The sequence below is a fragment of the Aphelocoma coerulescens genome, chromosome 21, assembly GCF_041296385.1.
Source record: "Aphelocoma coerulescens isolate FSJ_1873_10779 chromosome 21, UR_Acoe_1.0, whole genome shotgun sequence".
Taxonomy (NCBI): domain Eukaryota; kingdom Metazoa; phylum Chordata; class Aves; order Passeriformes; family Corvidae; genus Aphelocoma; species Aphelocoma coerulescens.
Genome location: NC_091034.1, coordinates 4,214,641 through 4,234,226, shown reverse-complemented (window position 1 = coordinate 4,234,226; position 19,586 = coordinate 4,214,641). Strand labels below are relative to the sequence as shown.

Genomic DNA, 19,586 nt, shown 5'->3' with positions numbered 1-19,586 from the left:
CTGCACAAGGATTTGGTAAAAGCAATACAAGAATGCAGGACTGGTGATCTTCTGGATCATCTTGGTAAGACTCCATGACAGACATTCATTACACAAAACTAAACTTCTTTAGAAGCTTTCTCATCATGATGTCCTTAATATCAAGGACAAAAAAAGCCCAGTTGGTGTCTCAGTTTTGGTTTTTTGAAAAGGCAGCAGCTCAGTTCCTCCAGAATAGGGAGGGTTTTTCATGGTTTGGTTGGTTGGTTTTGTTTCAGCTCTCCCACCTTGGAGGAAAGCAGTTGTATTAGCTCAGAGAGAACTGAAATATTTCTGACTGAAATGCTAAATTAATCATTTTTGAAGTGGCAACTCACTGCTGCCACTTTATTGTGTCCAGGAACTGTGTGTCCTAACACACGATTTGGGAACACTGGATGAGACTATGTTCTGGCTAGAATCTGGAATCCTTGGTTCAATTACCAACTGTGCCAGATTTATGACCATATGAAAAAGACCAGACTTCCCACTTATTTTAAGTTCATATTCAATCTCAATTTACTTTAATTTTTGACCATATTGCACAGTGCTCATGCAAATTCTCCAATTCCAATGAAACAACATTTTTTGGATGAAAACACTCAGAGTTGTCCTGTATTTCTGTTCTCTAAGTTGAGTAACTTCTTATTTTATGATAGCAATTCCCTTTAAGCTCTTTACACTTCCATTATTGCAACTAAGGTCCTTTGTAAAGCAGTGAGTCATTAGGTCCAGCTGGCTGTGCTTCAACTGAAATTACAAAAATTAAGGACTATTACAGAAGAGACTGGAAATTATGCTAACTAAATGTCAGACGTTGCTGAAAGTTCTATTATTTGTAACTTAGATAATGCAAAAGTAAATGGAAACTAAAGAGTATTAAGTTAAAGCTTCTGTTCCCTTTTCTTTCTGTTTACTGGAAGCCCACTCTGAGAATGCATTGGTGTACCTTGAGATCCAAAGGGAGCTTGTTGGAAGTGAAGACACTCAGTTTGATTTGAGGCACACTGATTTTCAGATTTTCAAAGTAGTATCGTTTTTGTCCTCCGCCTTGTTCAACAACCTTCTCGTGGAGGTTCTCATCATACTTTTCAACCTCTGCATCCAGACAAAACACAGGAATCAGAACCAATTAAAGATAAATAAATATGGGGTTAGGAATACACACTCTGTTAAGAGTTAACAATCCTCTGTAAAAATAAAAAGTATGTGTGACTGCTGGTGTAGCCAGCAAAATTACTCATGCCTTGTGACATGAAGTTGACCTCTTGAGCTCTGAAGCTCAAGAATTTTTGTCAGATTGCTCTGCATCTCTAAAACCTGTTATGTGAGCTCACTTCTAATTTATCTTTATCAGCACACAGAAACAAGGAGATAACACATGACCATGCAATGTTCCTACTGTGCCATTGTGATCTTACAGTCTGTTTTCCTCTCTCTACTTTCTCTGTAATTCCTTACGCACTCAACTAAGAATATAATGTACAAAGAAAGCTTTCAATTATTCACTACACAATGGACAAAATGCCTACATGGAAGACACCCAATAAATCAATTTCCATGGAGAGTGACTCAAATTCGGTCGACATTAACAGGCTCATGTTATTTCTAAGAGTACCTGGGTGGTGTCAGGAAGCAGGGGAAAGACGAAAGATGACCAAGTCTTATGAACTCAGATTTATGAACAATAAAACATGCTGACTGTAAATGAGAAAATTATTTTTGTCTGAATCTTGGATGGCATCAGCATCAGTGGATAAACTACAAATAATGTACAGTAAGGAAAAAAAATACCAAAAGCAACAGGGTAAACCAGAACAAAGGGCAGATTAGTTAAAAGGCTAAGAGCAAGACTCAAAATTTTTACTTCTTCCTCATCACTAGAGATCTAAGTGTGTAAGGCCTCTGTGAAATGCAATACTGTTATTTTTCCAGAGACAATTCAGAGGATAGTGTGGATTAGCAAGACAGAACTGTCATAGGTTAGCAAGCATAGTCCCAGAAGGGATGTCCTTGCTAAGGGATGCTTACAGCTTCCTCTGGGACCTGATAGAACCTATCAGCTGGCCAGTTTGAATATGGACAATTCTTTAAGCCACTTAAAGTTGTGACCACCTCTGTGATACACACTTAAGAATAGACAAACTTCCCCCCCAAGCTCTCTCTCGTTTCCGGTGCTGGCACAGGTGGCTGCAGGGCCCAAGCAGGGCACAGTGGGCCTGGCCTAGGCCCTGCTCGGGCCAGGCCATGGCTCCAGGATGACCCCCCCAGCAGGGCTGTGGGCAGCCAGAGTGACTCGGAACACCCCCCCTCTGTCCAGCAGAGGTCAGGTGACCAACAGCGATAAGCCACACAGCTGCAAGGCCGAGGTGAGATTAACTCTTTTATTGCTGTGAAGAGCTGAAAACCTGAGGGAACAGAGAGAGGAGATGTTAAAGCTGAAATTCTGTTGTAAAGCTATGATATATCAGAGTATGCTGTTGTAATTTCATGAAGATACGGGGGGTGGAGTGTTCAACTCGTAAGCAAAAGCACCTGTGCTGAGATAGGCAGATGCTGACTTCATGAGAAGTAATTTCATGAGAAGTTTGGACAGGGAGAGATGGACCAGATGAACCAGATGAGGACTGTTGCTCCAAATGGGAAAGGAGAAAACCTCAGTTCCTAGAGATGCTCCCAGAGATAGTCCTAACAATGAAGATGAGGAAGACCCTTTGCTCCCAGGGAAGGAGAAGGGCCTCTGTTTTTGTTTCTGAACGGCTCAACCTTAAAATTGTACCCCAAAAAACTTCAAGAGTGGACCCTCGAAAGCAGTTGCAGGAAAAGCTGCAAGTTGGGGGAAGGGACTCTCATGTGAGCAGAGAGACTCCTCTTCCTAAATGGACTGAACAATATTTGGAAGTGGGTGGCTGTCTCGGTGTGATACTGTTTTCATAGCACGAGCAAAAAGAGACTTCTCTTTCTAAATGGACTGAACAAGGTTATTATGGAAGTGGTAAACAGACTGAACATCTTAAGGGTTGTCTTTACATTGTCAGTGGGAGAAGGGAGGAAGGTGGGGGGAGGAGGAGAGTTCTGAAGGTGGTATAATTTTTTTTCCCCTTCTTTTAGGTCTGTTAATAAACTTCTTTATATTTCTTTCAGGTTTGGTGCCTGCTTTGCATTTCTCCTAATTCTTATCCTCACAGAAGATAAACAGTAATGAGTATTTTGGACCAAACCACTACAAGAACTCTGGAGCATCACTTGTAGGCTTGGTCCCATTTGGAATCATGCCAAAAATAGTTACTTTCTTGTGACAGTTATTATGTAATAGTACACAGGCTACTGCATAATAGAAGTGATATTTTCAATTGCCACTCCAAAACAAACATTTCATAAAGTTTCCAAAGCACAGATAAACACTAAAATAGGAGGATTAGAACAGCATCTATGAGATCAGAAGATTGAAAAGGTCTGTCTTGCCTCACCGAATGAAAGAAAAAGAAAACTTACATTACAATTAAAACCAGGGGTATGGATGCCACAACAAAGGTCAGACAAAATTTTCTTGCAGTGAAGCAAGAGGAACTGCCTAAGGAACAAATTAACACAGATCCCACTTCTAGCCCTGGGTTAAATAAACAAACTAAACAAATCACTAAACAAAGTGGCTTGCTAAATTAATAACACAATTTCTTTTATCCCAATTTAGATATATCCAGATACAGGAACTGAAAATGAATACTGAACTCCTTCCAGAGACAGGCTCTACTTGGGCAATCACCTGAGCTCTGCAACAGGCACAACACCCATGAACAGCTTCACAGGGGCCACTGAGGCATTTCCAGCTCTGTTCAAGAGTGGGAGGTTCCAAACAGCCAAGAGTGTGCTGGTGTTTCTACTTATTTTATATGCAAAGATCCTAATACTTCTGTACACTGTAAATCTGGGCTGTGCGATTTTATACCACACCTGATTCCGACTGGTCGTAGCCAAAGAAACTCAACAGCTTCAGAAGTAGTTTCTCCTCAATTTGAACTGTGAACTTTCGGGCAGTGATCATCAGATGCTACAGAAATAAACAAGTCTCATTTTACAGCATTAACACCAGAAATATAATCCATGTAAGCTATTAAAAAGGACAACGTGCTCTATTCCAGTGGAATATTTCACTTTAGTGGATTTGTAGCAAGACTCCCACCTTCAAAATGTCTTTGGTAGCTTTCTTCACATCAAGTTATCTACAACTAGTGATGATTATTTCAATTTTCTGGAAGGCATTGTGCTTTATTACCTAATCCTAACACTTCAAAATCTTAGCTGCATTTCCAACACTGGAATCAGCTGCTTTTCAAAACAGAGTTAAAATACATGCGTGAAGACTCCAAGTGAGAAAGTAAGTCTTGACAACCAACTCAGTTTTGCTCTCACAATACATACCACAGTTGGTGGATAAATTTATAACCAGTGTTTCCAAAAGGCTGCAGTGCACAGAACAGGGTTTATGCAGCAAGATAACAGCTTATCAGAGAGAATTTATAACCTTGTACTCAACTCCTGAAGAGCAAAAAACACAGATATTCTGGTTCACTGTGCTACAGTTCTCAGGAGAGAATAACTACCTTGAAAAATAAGGTCACAGACATGGACAGACAGGGTCTGGACTGATTTTTTATATTTTTAAACATATTTATTACCCTGTTCATCACTGTGCTGTAGCTTTAAACAACGCAAACGTGAGAAGGTGGACACTGTGTCCTTTAAGCTTCAGAACTGATTCAACAAAGTGTATTTCATAAACCACTGAATTCAGATTACAAGTAAAAATTAAGAACAGGAAAGGTCATTTAAGCAAAGCAATACCTGTGTTGCACAAACAAAAACATTGTGGTTTACCTTGTATATATCAGTCAGTGCACTTTTACTGGGAAATTTCATGGCATTGACTTGCACAGCAGGCCCAGGGTCCAGGGGCTCATTCTCACTCATCCTGGGCGTCAGAAAGAGCATAAAAGGCCGTGTGGTGCCGATAAGTTGGTTGTCCACCTACACAGTGGACAGAAAACAGAATTGAAACTCCAGTGATATTTAGGAATTAAAATCTCAGTCACACAGCTCTAAACATTTTTCAAACCTATTATGACTCAAAAAACCAAAGAAGACCCATGAATAAATGAATTTGTTTCAAAATGGCAAATACCTGTATATCATGCACACTGAGCTCTAGCACCTGACTGGTCGAGAGCTGAGTGTAGTGGACATTAATTCTGGTGAGGCTTGCAAACACAAGCTCTTCAGGGACTTTGTTGACCAAAGACAATCCTATTCCACCTTCCAGTTTCACAAGCACCTGAGAAAAAAGGAGAAAAAATCCACCACTAACAAACCAACACTGAGAAAACCTGTGATATCAAATACACATTTCTGCAAAGAAGTTATTTTTTTAGGATCATCTCCAGAGAGACTGAGCAGCATTCAATTAGCCTTAGAATCAAGAGGGTTAAGGCATATTAACCCAAATTCTATGAAGGAGAAGTTGTAGTAGGAAAAGCTACAAGTTCATAACACGAGGTCATTATCAGGAGAAGTTACTGACCATCATCCCCCTCCTGAAATCTAGAAAGGAAAATGAAAATAAAAAAGACAAGTACTAGTTGTCATATCTTACTTCTAACTCCTGCTCTGTATCAGGATTTTTGAACTTCCGCAGATCTTGTTCCGTCACTGGAAGCTCTTCTCCTTCACTGAATGAACGATCATTTCTACGTTGGTTAAAATCCGTTATCTGAAAACAAATAAATTACTACAAGATCCCTTTTGTATATATAAATAACAGCTACGTTGTCCTACCTTAGAAAATTATCTTTTTGAAAAAATAAGGACAAGGAAAACTTTTGTAGTACCTGTTTCTGGCTTATGATATTCCCACCCCCTTCATGTCATTACAAAGGCAGTTATTCATAAGGATTTGAAGAGGTCATACAGAAAAAGAGTATTTCCAGTATAAGCAAATAATGAACTAGATTCTAGTTAATGAAGGACTGTCACCTGCAGAACTCTAGTTGGCCCATCTGGGATGACTCTCACAGCCAGTACTCCTGAGCCAGGCCTCATCTTTTGGTTTGTGAACTGCTGTTCAGGTGGAACTGGCCCCAAAAGTTCAAGTGAGGTATCAGGACCTAGAACAACTTCAGCTCCATCATGAAGACCCTGTATTCCTCCCTTTGCCTGAAGAAAGAAAAAAGGGTAAGGAAAGAAAATTAAGTAACTGAGTGATAGGTAAATACTTCAGATGACTATTTACATATATTAACTTAAAATTGTATTTTACTTTCCTCTCCTTATTCTTCAGAATGAAAAGAAGAGCAATCCAGAGCATTTTACTTGATATTACTAAAGTTTCTGGTAACTAATGTTTAATCAGTTGGCAGCTAAAAGAAACAGCCAAGATCAATAATTAAGTAATTGATAATTAGGTGGGTAATTGATAGTTAAGTGGGAATTAAGTATTCCCACTGCACATTTAAAACTATCACATCATCAAGGGACATTGGAAAGTCCTTCCTGAAGAGCTTTCAAAAACGACAGGAAGCTTTTTAAAAGATGAACTCTGGACCTGCAGATGAGAATGTAAATCCTTACTGAGTCAACATCTAAAGACAGCAATACAGAGCTTTTTTGGATGCTTCAAGTAGTTACTTACTAAGCTGCAGTAATTTGATCACTAAATGATCAATGTAATATCAGGGTACTAACTAAAAGACTTTTCTAATTTCTAATTATTAGTGCAAGATCTTCAATTATTTGAAATTAGTAAGAACATTCAAATATAAACCTAAAACATAAGCTGTTTGCACAAGTTTGCTTTGCTCCGTATTCTGAATTTGCCTCAAACCTTTTGGTTCACTTCAATACTAAGCCCAAATGACTTTGTCATCTACATCAGCAACAAACAAAAAAGGTTCAACATATAATCAGTACTGACCTGGACAACAAGACCATGGATACCACAGGCCAGCTTCCCATCCCGAAAGCTCCACGTCTGGGTTGTGCTGCGTCGCCGATCCGGCTTTCTCAGCATCAAGGGCTCATACCTGCAGGGGACACTCCAGTGCTCAGAGGATGTACCTCAGCACTTTTACTCTGCACCTAGGTTAATGCTGAACATTTACTTTGTCCCAGCTCATTTTTCTAATCTCTCTTCTGAAGTGCTCTGTCTACAGTCACCTGCTGGAAAGGCATCAGCCATGCTTTTACAAGTACTTCCAAGTCACACAGGTGAACATGAGGTTTGTTTATAAAACCAGGTAAAATCCAGCTCTTTCACATGCCTTCAGAACAATGTCTTTCCCTATTCAGAGAATATCATATTAAGTATGTTTTCAAAGACACAGTTAGAAACCCCCATCAGTTTCCTGAGGAACTGTATTTCAATACCTGTTATCTGTGACAGCTGCCAGGCCTGCAATATCTAAAATCATACTGGAGTCCTCGGAGCGAGGAGAAGGTTTGTGGGGGTTATGAGGAACTGAAGAACCTTCATGGCAAAGCATTCCTGTGTCCGTCATCCTCCAGAGCTGGGATCGCTTTCCTGGCTCCTGTTGCAGAAAAATTCAACATTTAAATATAATACGGAGCAAGTATTTTTTTCTGTTTTTCTATCAGAGGCTTTGAATTATAATTCTTGGAATGACTTGCATATATTTAACTTCAGAGCCCTGAATTAGAATTAGGAACTACTTTGGATAAAGACTTCTGATTGAACTCTGATGTTCAATGAATACATAACAGCAGCTAGATGCAGAGCTGCATTTACAAGCTAAACTCAGCTCAGTTTGCTAAACTCAGCAATATTTAAACACAGTTTCTATTTCTTAAGAGATGCAGAAACAGATGACTTGGCTTACACTGCTCCCAAAAAGGAAGCATGTCCTACCTTGTAACTTCATGAGAATATCCAACACACAACTACCACATTCAGTTGTCTTGGAGGCATTTACAACCCTCCTTACTATTTTATTCCAATTCCCTTTTCTGTCACCTTTACCCCTATAAAAGTCTTATACGGAAGCACCACCACAATTCAAAATAAGCCATCACTTTGGAGTCTCTCTCTACCCTTTAAAAGTTAGAACTTTTTTTTTTAATGTTCTCCTACTCTCAAGCATTTGATTTTACTTCAGCACACAGCCAACAGTAGTATAAAACAGTAGTATAAAAAAAAAAGTCAAATTGTACCTTCTTTTTCAGCAAAACTCGTTGAGTCTTTGGAGAAACATCAAGGACAAGCTCTGCATTTGCAGCATCCCTATTTGAAGTAACTGGTCTTACACTTGGCTCCTGTAACCTGGAACACCAAGAGAACAGCATCATGTTTGTTCAGAGTAGCAGCTTCTTTTGTAGAGTGAATTAGATCTGCACCAAAATTCAAACTGGAAGTTTACACTTCCAATATAGCCCATCAGACTAACATTTAAATTGGGGTTTTTTCCCCTCTTGTTAAGAATTACCAGGGCAAGCTGGTAACTCGAGTACATTCTTAAAAGGGGCTTTGATTTCTCACCAGAACTCAGAACTTCACAGGCAAAACAGATAAATTACAAAGACAGTTTTCTACCTCATATTGAGGAAAGTAACAAAGTCCTGTATCAATCTCCCAGAGCTTTTTTCAGTAGCATATAAACTAGTGCAAGCTTAATCTCACAGGCATGTTGTAAATAGGTGTGACTTGTGGTAAAGTGTTCTTTATACAACAAAGGAAATTAAGTCCCCAGAGGGGACCCCAAACATCCAGACTCTTCTGAGACCACATAGACCCTATAGTGGGGTCACAGCAGATGCCAGATGCTAAATCCTTCTCACTGTGTGACAGAATAAACAGAGTCAAGCTGCACCTCTAAAGCAAAAGTACTATGTCCAAATGAGGTAAAATACACAAATTACCAACAGCCAGACAACTTCTGAATCTGGCATTTCTTCTGCTAGCTACAAGGCAGACAGAAGTTTAACTCCATGTGAAAAACTCTTGAATGGCAACCATTAAGAGAATAATAATTTGATATTAATTAATTAAAGCTTAATGTGAACGTTAAAAATATTTCCATCAACAGATATAAAGAATTACCCTGAGAAAGTATATGTAGCAGCTATATAGATGAAGTTTTCATAGTAAAGCTGTTTGCTGTCTTGGAAGTCATTCATGCAGCAGACAACTTCTGAGGAGCCTGCTCCTTTCACTGTCAGCATGATGAAGGGAGGCAGGACTGGCTCATCCCATGCGTAATCCAGAGAGGTCATGGGCTTCACCTCAGTGGACAGCCTGGGCTCCACCACCCCATGCTGCTTAAACACAACTGGGACCTGTAACAGTCAGGAAGGAGGAGTTTGTTCATACAGGAATGTTCATCACACAGACTTTTTGCCATCATTTGCTCATTTACTAGGAGTTGATGACTGAAACACGTTCGGACCACTTCTTCTTTTCCCCCCAATCATTTCATATGTATATTCTTCCATTCAGGTCTCAATTAAAGAGAGTCTTAAAGGGATGAGAAACATCATCTTTGCTTGTATCTGTCATCTGTGGTTCAAAATGTCTGCAGTCCCATGGCAGCATCTCAAACCTTGCTAATCTAAATTATGAGACTAGAACAGATTAAATATCATCACTCTCATTGGTAATACTTCTCTTCCTTGTAAGACTTCTAAAGCACCCATGAAAGCCACAATGTTACCACTATTATTTGATAAAGATTAAGCAGCTGTGTACTACCAGTTTTTACTAGAACTTCAGAAAATTACAATTATTACAGACAAATACACAGACAATAATGTTTATTTCATGACACAAGTTAGTCAGCTCCCACTTCTAATAAATACAGAAGAACTTCTACTTTTTTTACTGAAAGTAGTAAAGGGAAAAAATATGGGGCTTGGTTCTTTTACCTTAGAAAAATTGTCAATGCGGAAAGGTGGCGGTAACTGGTCGGTGTCACTGAACGCAATGCGGTACGTGGCTCCTTGAAGGGTAATTTCTACTCTCAAGAAGTAACATTTTCCCAGGGTGTCCCTGAACAAGAACACAGTAAAAGACAGGTAAACTTCTGATCTGCATTATCTGCAGTGTTAAACAGCTGCTTCTATCAAAACACAGCAGCTGCAGAAGATTTATAGGTCACAGCTACCTCATATTAATATGGAACGAATTGTTCTTGTTGACCTCAAAGCCCCCAGACCAAATGCAGTTTGGGATATCCATCAGCCTCACACACAACAGCTGATCATAATCGTTCCGTGGCCAGTGGAACACAACACTGGAACCAGGGAGGGTGGAAATATAGCCGTCAGGATTGCATGCTCCCTAGGAACAGAAATTGGTAAGTAATTGGTAAATAATCCCAGCACTGAAAAATCCACTATTAACCTATACACCTCTCAGATACAAACACAGCCCTTCTTCTGTCAGGTGGATGCTGCTATTGGAATAATGAGAAAGATCCTCATAATCAGCCAACAATACTTTAAAGAACAGTGCCTGCTCTTCTTGGTAAACAGTTTCTGTGACTAAGTACAATACTGTACTAAAAAGTCACCACCAGGAAGCTTCTTACCCGACCTCTGGCAAATTCCCGCTGAACAAAGGCCAGTTTGTAGCTTGATTTATTGTCTAACAGGTACCGGGGAGCGAAGGTGACCATGCAGGTGTCAATATAACGGCCTCTGCCTTTTTTAACATCAATACCTAGTAATAAAAACAAGGTGAAAATAAAGCTATTATTTACAAAAGAAAAAGACAGCTGCCACAATATATTTCAGAGAACACAAGTTACTTCTTGGGTTCCTGACATGCACTCTTTGTGCCATACCACTGACTTGCATTGGAAAATCATTTTAAATAGTAGAAGACATCTGTTACCCTGTATTTCTCAAGTACAACTTAGATACTGAAGATAACTGAAGATAAAAAAACACAAAGCAATTCCCAATCACAAGTACAGCAACACAAGTAATTATTTCACTTTTAAACATATGAAAAATTCCTCGAAAATCACTGTGGAGTAACTTCCAGACTCTCATCTAATTTAAAACCAAAACCTGCTTGTACTTTATGTACACCAGGAGCACAAGGACTCCAGAAGCTGCATTCCTGCACATCAGCCTATGCAGGCACTGCTAAGCAAAACCCACAGACACAGCACATGGCTGACCAGTTACAGTACACAGACACTCAAATTAATCAGAGTAATGTCATGGGATTTAAAATGCACTTGGAATTAACATACAAGGGGAATAAAAACACAGAAGCAGACAGAACAGTTTGACAATGTAGTTCTTAACACTCAATGATGAAACATAAAATTAAAAAGAACTGCAAACTAATTTTTAAGCTAATAAAATTTAAAACAAATATATAAAATTACTTAGAATACTATCTTTTGTTTGATGATTTTCTCTGGACCCTCAAAAGCCTTTAAGAAGGTATGTTTCTCTGCTGCAATTGTTCTGTTTCTGGTGTCACTGACACTGTATCTCACCAGGAGTTCCACAGGATTTTCAGCTGTTCCCATCAGCACCTACCAATGTTATAGATGAGGCCTGGCCGGTTTCCATGCTGGATCACCTTTAGGGCTCTGACACCACTCCCACCATCCAGGGAGAAACCCTGGCACCAGCCAGGCATGCCTTCAGGATGGATTCCTTTTCCAACCCTCATTGTGCAACTAAGGGTAAGGAGAAAACACAAAGATTTACTCATTTAAGTGAAGGATCAGGTAGCAACATGATGCTGGTGATCAAACACACATCCAGATAGAAAAAGAACATCTGTGTCTGGATATAAAAACAGTTGAACCCATGATAAATCTCTTACTGAGCAACTCATTCTGCATGTCTGCTATAAACCCTTTCAACACATTGGTAAGGTGTCAATGGCCATGTCCTGTAAAAAGCTTGGCAATTTCCAGACTGATTAATCATGACAGCATTTGTGTGTCCTTTATCTTTGAAATTTAAAACAAAAATATTTAAAATAAATTGAGACACAACAGAATTGGCCAACCAAGCAGCTTTCAGTAGGAAATGTCTAAGAATCCAATATGCTCAATACAGTATTAAAAAACTTAATAATTTAAGAGGTCATCTTAATATTTTCATCTCTGTAAAGTTCCTCCTGATTGCCCTTCTTACTTACAAGTTTGGCTGTTCTTTATCAGCATAACAGAAGAGCAGTGGGCTGAGACTTCTAGCAAGCTCATGCTCTTCAAATTGACCAGCTGCATCTGTTTTTGCATTATCTTGTCTGAAGATAAGTGGCAATCCTTTAAGTAAACACAGAAGAAAAGAGTGTTAAACTACACATCACCTTTGTACAAATTAACATGAGAATGGTAAAAGTTTCAAATTAAGGAACAACCCAAAATATTTTTGTTCTAGTATTAGCCATTACTGTGCATGAATTCTCCATCTAGTTTTTCATCTAACCTGCTTAAAACAGCTGCTCACAGCTGCAGATCATGAGACTGACCCATGCAGACCTGAAAGTGGCAGTGGAAGCTCACACAGACTCGCTGCAATTCAGACCCGTTGCCTTCTCAAGGTATTTCAGTCTTTGAAAACCACAAATTTTAACAGTGATCTACTCTATATTGATTTATGTAGAGGTACAATAGCTCATGTTTGAAAATCTGTAATACAGCAACCCAATGGCTAAATTATCTCCTGTAATGTTCATCAAACAGTAGCTGCTGGCACTATTAAAAATATAAATTCCCGCAACCTTTATTCCTCTTAAATAGTGTTTAAAAGCTTTATTTGGCTAGAAAGCAAATCAAAATACTACAGGAAATCCTTATTTCCCACTTCATGATTACAACAAAACTTGCCTGTTTTGTTGATTAACCAATACGGAGCTGAAATTAGTATTTTTAGAGAGCCCTCAGCACGACACACAATCCGTATGGTCAGATTTAGCAGCCGCTTATTGACATCGTACAGTCGCATCCGCACCATGTAGTTTTGTGTCCCAGGAGGAATCAACAGCTCTTTGCAGATTGGGAAGTTTTCTAGCAATACCCCTATGAAACAAAACAAAGCAGAGCAAAATAAAACATCACCCACATAAACATGAGTTTTTGATAAGCACTGAAGTTGGTGCTTCATGTAACTTGAGCTTCCTGAATATTTCATGGAGCTCACCCCGATCAACTTTTAAATATGCCCATTATGGTAAACTCTGACCTCATGAAGAAATGCCTCAATTTAAGTCACAAACAGCAAAACAAGTTCTGTAAGGGACCCTGATTAGAGCTAGTTATTGCTTCAGACATTACAAGTCTAACCAGTGTTGAATAACTCCATACATACTCTCAACACCAATTATTTCTGTCAGAAAGAAAAGAGCAAAACCACCCAAAACATTAGGAACTTATTTGATTTATTCCCCTCTTTACCACTGTTCTCTCCAGTTTCCACTCTCAGGAAAACCAGAGCTGAAGAAGGAACATCCTAAGTGACAGCTGACAGATTTGGGGAAATGATGGCAGTATTGGGTTGGTTTTTTTCCAATGTGTACACTTCATTACTAAAAATAAGAAGCCCTGCAACCCAATGAAACGGTCATTTAATTGCTTTATATTTTTCCATTTTTCCATTCTGTGCCATAGTTCCTTGCAGAAACAAGCTCCCTGGAGGTACAGAGAGGAGCAGCAAATGGTCCATGAGCGAGAGTCTTACCAAGCTCAATGTTCTGGGCTGTGTCAGCTGTGTGCAAGGCAGCCTCTTTGCCAGGCTTCAGTGTCCCACTGATGGGCAAACCCTTCACGTAGAATTCCAGCTCACAAGGCAGCAGGTTGCAGATTACCACCGTTGGCAGGAGATAAATGGTATGCCCAGGCTGCCTGAAAATCTGCTTAGCACTGTCAGAGAATATGCTGGAAGGCATGTAATCTGGATAATTTTCTTTCTTTATAGCCACACAAAACCTGGGAATGCCAACATACATGAGAAGTCAATGAATTTGACACAATAATTAAACCCTGTCTTTCCATATTGCACTAAGTCCTCAAAGATGCTCTAACTTCAGGATTGATAAGAAAAACAGTATTTAGAGTTGTTCTCCACATAATCACTTTGTAGCTCATTATAAGGTATTTTGTATTTATGTCTGACGTTAAGACAACATGAGTTTTCTGATTTTAATCGAAGACTTAATTTAGTTCCCCAAAAACCGGTCTATTTAGAGATCTAACAGAAAATGGCTATTAGAGATTGCCACCTTTAAAACCAACTTTCATAAACTTGGCAAAAGCATGTTCTTTACTACTACTATTAAAAACATTTTTAACTATTGAAGTAAACTATAATCATGTACTTAAACATAAATGCTGAATGTGTCCTTCTTCCCAGTAGATATATCTTTGCTCTGACCACTTGACACTTCAGTTTTTCATTAGTTAAGGTAAAAAATTGAGTTGGTAAACTTTCATTTTAAATAATTTGTTTATTTTCCTCCCCGTGATACATTCAAAAACAGTGTATTAGGAAATGAACAATGAAACCGACATAGAGCAGTAACCATATGGAGTGCAAAGGTCATTTCCTGACACAACTTTCATAATCCCTATCCTAGTACTTCCTAAATTCAGAGCAACCCTAAAGCAATCATATCAGAAAACTACAAAATTCCATGAAGTCCTCACTATGCAGTGAATTTTTGGCCTCAGAACCGAGCACAGGACATTGAGGATAAAGAATGAGTATTTGTGAACACTCTTTTGGCAAACCCCTCATTACCCTCAGTGAGACAGAGTAGTTAATTTAATGTAAGTTCACATTCTATTTTCTAACTTTCTCTTTTTCTACAATAAATATTCATAGTGTGCTTTGTATTCTCAGAGGTTTAACAGCCCTGTCAGAGGGGCTTCAAGGAGCCCTGCAGAAACAGAGCAGCTACACTTCACTGCTTCACTGCAGATCCAATAAAACATCCCACTAAACTGCAGCAGCTTTCATCTCTAAGCATTCTCTTTCCTGTTATTTACTTTCACAGGATTTCATTTATCAGAGCTTACAGAAAAAGAACTGGGCTTTAATTACCTGAAAAACCGGCTGTTTTCGGACTCCATGGAATGACACTCCCTCTTGCTGCTGCACACCTCTGCTGCCTTCTGGACATTAGTCCAGTGAATCGGAGCCTTACAGAAGAACACTCCCATTCCTTTGGGCCTGGCTTGCAAACGCCAGGATGTGAGATGTAATGGAATAGCAAAGGAATCTCCTGGCATAACTGCTGGAAGGACTACAGGCTCTGCAACCAGAGAAGAAATCACACATATTAAAAGAGGCCCCTTTACTGAAAACAGTAAAATTTTGAAGTAGAAAGTCTCAAATTTTTAATGCAACACGTTTAATTTTAATAGAAATCACTTCCTGCTTTATTCATGTTTCAAACACCAACCTGGTATTTTCAGCTCTATTAACAATCTGGCAGCAGACTAATGTCAGTGTGTAAATCTGAAACAGCCTGAAAACTTGTTGGTATTCCAATTCTTTAGTGAAAATGCTTGTTTCAAAAAACCTCGTTCTACAAACATTCTGGGTACATTACCAGCATATCATTACATTTCTACTCTAAACATTTGCATGGTAACAGCAAAACCTTCTAGACTGCTGCTGTAAGAGACAACTTTGCTACATACAGAAATAAGTTTTAGTCTTTACAGAATGTCAGCTTTCCTTGTTTATCTGAACAGCAACAAAAAATCCTACTGGGCTCTCTAGTTCACCTTTCTTCTTAACCTGACCCATTTCCGGTCCAGGGAGGTCTATTCTGGTATGAAACATTACAGATGGTGGTGAATCTTCCTGGGGAGGAAGCTGAACTCCCCATAGTATATAGGGACTGCTATAGGAACACGGGTCACAGGAGTTTACAGCACTTACTGTCAGGGGCAGAAGGACTGTCCAGTCGCAGTTCCATTGGAGATTCCAGCTTGTTCTTCACCATCAAGGCTGAGCGCACTGTTATCACCTTCCGGGCGCTCCCCTCCATGGTAACTTCAAACACCACACGAACTGGAGGCAATGAAGAAAACTGGAAGATATTTAAAAGCATTAAAAAGCTCAGGTAATGAATATATCTAGAAGAGGGACACCTCCCTTATGAAGCACTAACTGCTGGAGAAAAATTTGCCAACTGAATCCAACCATGTGCAACTCATAAGGTGTATAAATAGTTTCATAATGGTGCTTTATAATCCTGTACTTCCTCCTCAAAGCACAGTAAAATTATGAAAAAGCAATTTCACACATCACTAACTCTGTTATGTTTCTCAAAATGAGATGCAAGTTCAAATAAGAGCAATACAGATCCTAAGAGGTGAACTTTACACATCATCTTTCTATCATATTATTTAATAAATCCATGTAGTTTGAAGTCTAAGACTCATAAAATTACCGATCACTCATCACTCCTATCTGTCAAAACTGAAAAATAAGGTAGAGCTTTCTTAAAATATTCATGCTTTCTTCACTCACAGCTGCCCTTCTACTGTGGTGTTTTACCTTGTACATTACACAAAGCCATGGCCACTTTGATCCTGAAAACAACATTTAATATGCGTTTACATGCTAGAATTCACATGTTAGAATTTAAGACCCATTTTTCAAACATTTATACTGGTGAGGAATGGTAAGTCATAAGTATTTGTTCTGATTTGAAAGTACATTTTGTTTGCTTAAATTTTGTTTCCTTTCTATTGAAAAGGTTCTAGAAGGACGGAAAAGCCAGTTCACTTGTAGAGTTACCCTACTCTTACTTAAGTAGCTCTCAAAAAAATGAAAATATATACTCACGTAGACTTGTGGATGTATTATATTTGTTCTACTTATTGGGCTTCCAAGCTGGGAGGAAAGTAAACAAGAAGGTTAAAGAAGTTAAAACTTTTAAGATACTGCTCTCAGCTCTAATACAAAACTTTACTACAGAAGAATAAACTTTCATCACATTGTGTTTCTGATCTTCAGTGCAACTTGGAATCACATCAGAACTAGATTAGCAAAGCCTGTTTGTAATACTGCTTTGCAAAGAAATGAAGCTTAAGGAGGTTTTGTTGTAAAGAAAAATTCTACAGGAAATGTTGCTGGACAGCAATTCTCATTAATTTGCATCCTTTTCCTTCAATATTCAAGTTACAGAGAGATGATCCTTTTTATGCTTCAATATAAAAACATCAGAAACAATTCAAGTAAGAGACCACTGGCTCTTGTCAGCAGTATCAAATCAAATTTAATTCTGTTTTATATCAAGAAGATCTCAACCTCCTATTTGTCCAGTGCTCAACAACTAGCTAGTCTCAGTAGCTAGTCTCTGAACTCAGCTAGTCTTGAAATCCACAAGACCATTTCTATCAGTGAGCCGCCACCAAATGCCAGCCTGCTGATTATTACAACTGCATTTTCCCTTCATGACAAGTGTATTTTGTCTACAGGGCCACATACTTCAAAAACAATCTCCAGGCTTACAGGAAATTGCCAGTGTTGTTTATTTTAAGCAAATTAAATACATGAAAAGCATTCTTGCAATAAAAGAAATAAAAGTAGCTGCTGAAATGCTGGGCTGATTTAAAGCTCAGTCTCCACGAGTGCATGGCCTGTCACTAATACATTCATTCTGTCACTGGAAGCTCTGCCTGCCAAGCACAGATTAACTGCTGACTGCTCTGGCTGTGGTTTGGTTACACAGTATTGCCAGTTAGGAACCCAGCATCTCCAAGCTCTCCCAAACCAGGCTAACTGGAAAGAGGACAATCTCATACAACAGATGCTTTGAGATTAAAATCTTGCAGACATCATTACTCTTACATGACATACTCTTTTAAAACTCTCAAAATCAGAACTTACAGTAGAAGAGGAGGAGTTCTTATCTGGTGCAGCATATCGGAAAAATGTTCCAACTTTGTCTACAGACACTGGACTCACTTCTTCCCAGCCATTTACTCTCACTTGCAATTGATGAATCCTTAGATCATGTGTGTGTCTACCAGGTTAGATCAAGTTAAATTACTATTAAGCATTGTTATACAGAGTAAACACCAAACAGTTCAAACCACAAACATTCTCTGGATTCTCATAAAAGAATCTCACTGAAGCATTAAAAAGTCTCAAGAGTTTTTCCATTTCATGGATAGATGGACCTGATTTTATGTCTAATTACTGCACCTTCCCGAAGGAACACACAGACACATAACTGTATCACAAAAAAAAGTGTGCTACACATTTGTTAACAAGCTCTAGTTCTTACCTCTGATAACAACCAACACTGCCCTAACAGTCCTTTAAAATAAAGGACTTTGATTGATTTGTAACTGAGACCCCCAAGTCCTTCTAAAAGCTTACAATGATCCTACTCAGATAAAGGAATAGCTTCCACCAATAGCAACAGTTGATGCTTTACCAGAGAAATTATAATTTCACTCTATACAAGAGTATTAAAAATAAACACAAAACATTAACAGGAGATTTTGAAGAAATCCACTTCTAATGTGACACCTGCCAGTGCCCTCACAACTATGAACCTGTGTGTTCCATACACGAGACTGTCAGAATATCTCATGGCCTGGTCCCTTCACCTGTGTCTGAGTTTTCCTCTGGCTTCAAACTCAAACGGAACCTCTTCCCCAGTGATAACCTCTTGCCATTCACTGACGTTATGGGCATCATCCAGCAACGTCCCGTTTTCCTCAGGAACAACACCTGGACTCCCACTGTGAGACAGGGCAGCCCTGTGAAGAGAATCACAGCATTTTACAAACTGACTACTTCTAGTTGACTACTTCAAGTTAGTCCTGCAATGAACACAATCACACCATGAACGTACGTGACTGGTTTCCACACTCCGCTGGGTCTCTTGAAAAACAAAATCTTTTGTTTAATAATAAAACTATCTCAGCGTCAAAGAAAAGGCTCTTAACTGAGTAAAACTGGGAGCTGCCTACATGTCTCTGCAAAACAAAAGCACTGAAAACAACGGTCTGGCTCACATGGAAGAGGTGCCAGACAAGTATGTCTGAAGTGATCCCCCAAGAGCTGCTTACCGGGTTGGGGTTGTAGTCAGGGTGGCAAACCAGAGAGTGCACCCAGTGTGATTCCTCAGAGCAAAGGGCACGAACGGCTGCCTGCGCTTTGGGGTCTTCATTTCAGCTACAAAACAGAACAGAGACTTGTCTGAATGCACATGAGAAACATTCATCAGATGTTAATGTGGGATGAGATACAATGACTGGAGAACCACAACCTGCTCTAACTAAAGAAAAACGAAGAAACAGGACATCAGATCACTTACAAAGTTTTCACAATTAGTAATTACTACAGGAATGGTACAAAGCAAACAGACATTCTTCCCCTACATCAACGCCGCCTTGGAACTGAACTTAATCTACATGTTCTTTTGTTTGTTTTTATCAAGTCTTGTAAAATACTATGCCTCCAGTTACACCTAACACGTAGAAAACCTAACTAAAAACCCAAGCATGATCAGTAATCTTTTATATACATCCAAATGCTCATGAAATACTAAAGACACATTCACT

General features: G+C 39.1%; 1 protein-coding gene across 5 annotated transcripts in view; it reads right to left on the bottom strand.

The window, feature by feature from the left end:
• VPS13D (vacuolar protein sorting 13 homolog D) overlaps positions 1-19,586 on the bottom strand; it is a 97,932-nt gene that overhangs the window by 39,949 nt on the left and 38,397 nt on the right. For all 5 annotated transcript variants that reach the window (XM_069034912.1, XM_069034916.1, XM_069034914.1 and 2 more), the window contains 23 exons: positions 19,092-19,197; positions 18,627-18,779; positions 17,899-18,034; positions 16,852-16,899; positions 15,940-16,090; positions 15,094-15,304; positions 13,732-13,979; positions 12,882-13,073; positions 12,191-12,317; positions 11,578-11,720; positions 10,611-10,741; positions 10,185-10,360; positions 9,946-10,069; positions 9,125-9,360; positions 8,239-8,347; positions 7,438-7,598; positions 6,986-7,094; positions 6,049-6,228; positions 5,669-5,785; positions 5,201-5,350; positions 4,897-5,046; positions 3,973-4,069; positions 968-1,116 (listed from right to left, as the gene is read on the bottom strand). In XM_069034912.1, the coding sequence (XP_068891013.1) occupies positions 968-1,116; positions 3,973-4,069; positions 4,897-5,046; positions 5,201-5,350; positions 5,669-5,785; positions 6,049-6,228; positions 6,986-7,094; positions 7,438-7,598; positions 8,239-8,347; positions 9,125-9,360; positions 9,946-10,069; positions 10,185-10,360; positions 10,611-10,741; positions 11,578-11,720; positions 12,191-12,317; positions 12,882-13,073; positions 13,732-13,979; positions 15,094-15,304; positions 15,940-16,090; positions 16,852-16,899; positions 17,899-18,034; positions 18,627-18,779; positions 19,092-19,197 (3,404 nt within the window). The remainder of the gene's footprint in view (positions 1-967; positions 1,117-3,972; positions 4,070-4,896; positions 5,047-5,200; positions 5,351-5,668; positions 5,786-6,048; positions 6,229-6,985; positions 7,095-7,437; positions 7,599-8,238; positions 8,348-9,124; positions 9,361-9,945; positions 10,070-10,184; positions 10,361-10,610; positions 10,742-11,577; positions 11,721-12,190; positions 12,318-12,881; positions 13,074-13,731; positions 13,980-15,093; positions 15,305-15,939; positions 16,091-16,851; positions 16,900-17,898; positions 18,035-18,626; positions 18,780-19,091; positions 19,198-19,586) is intronic.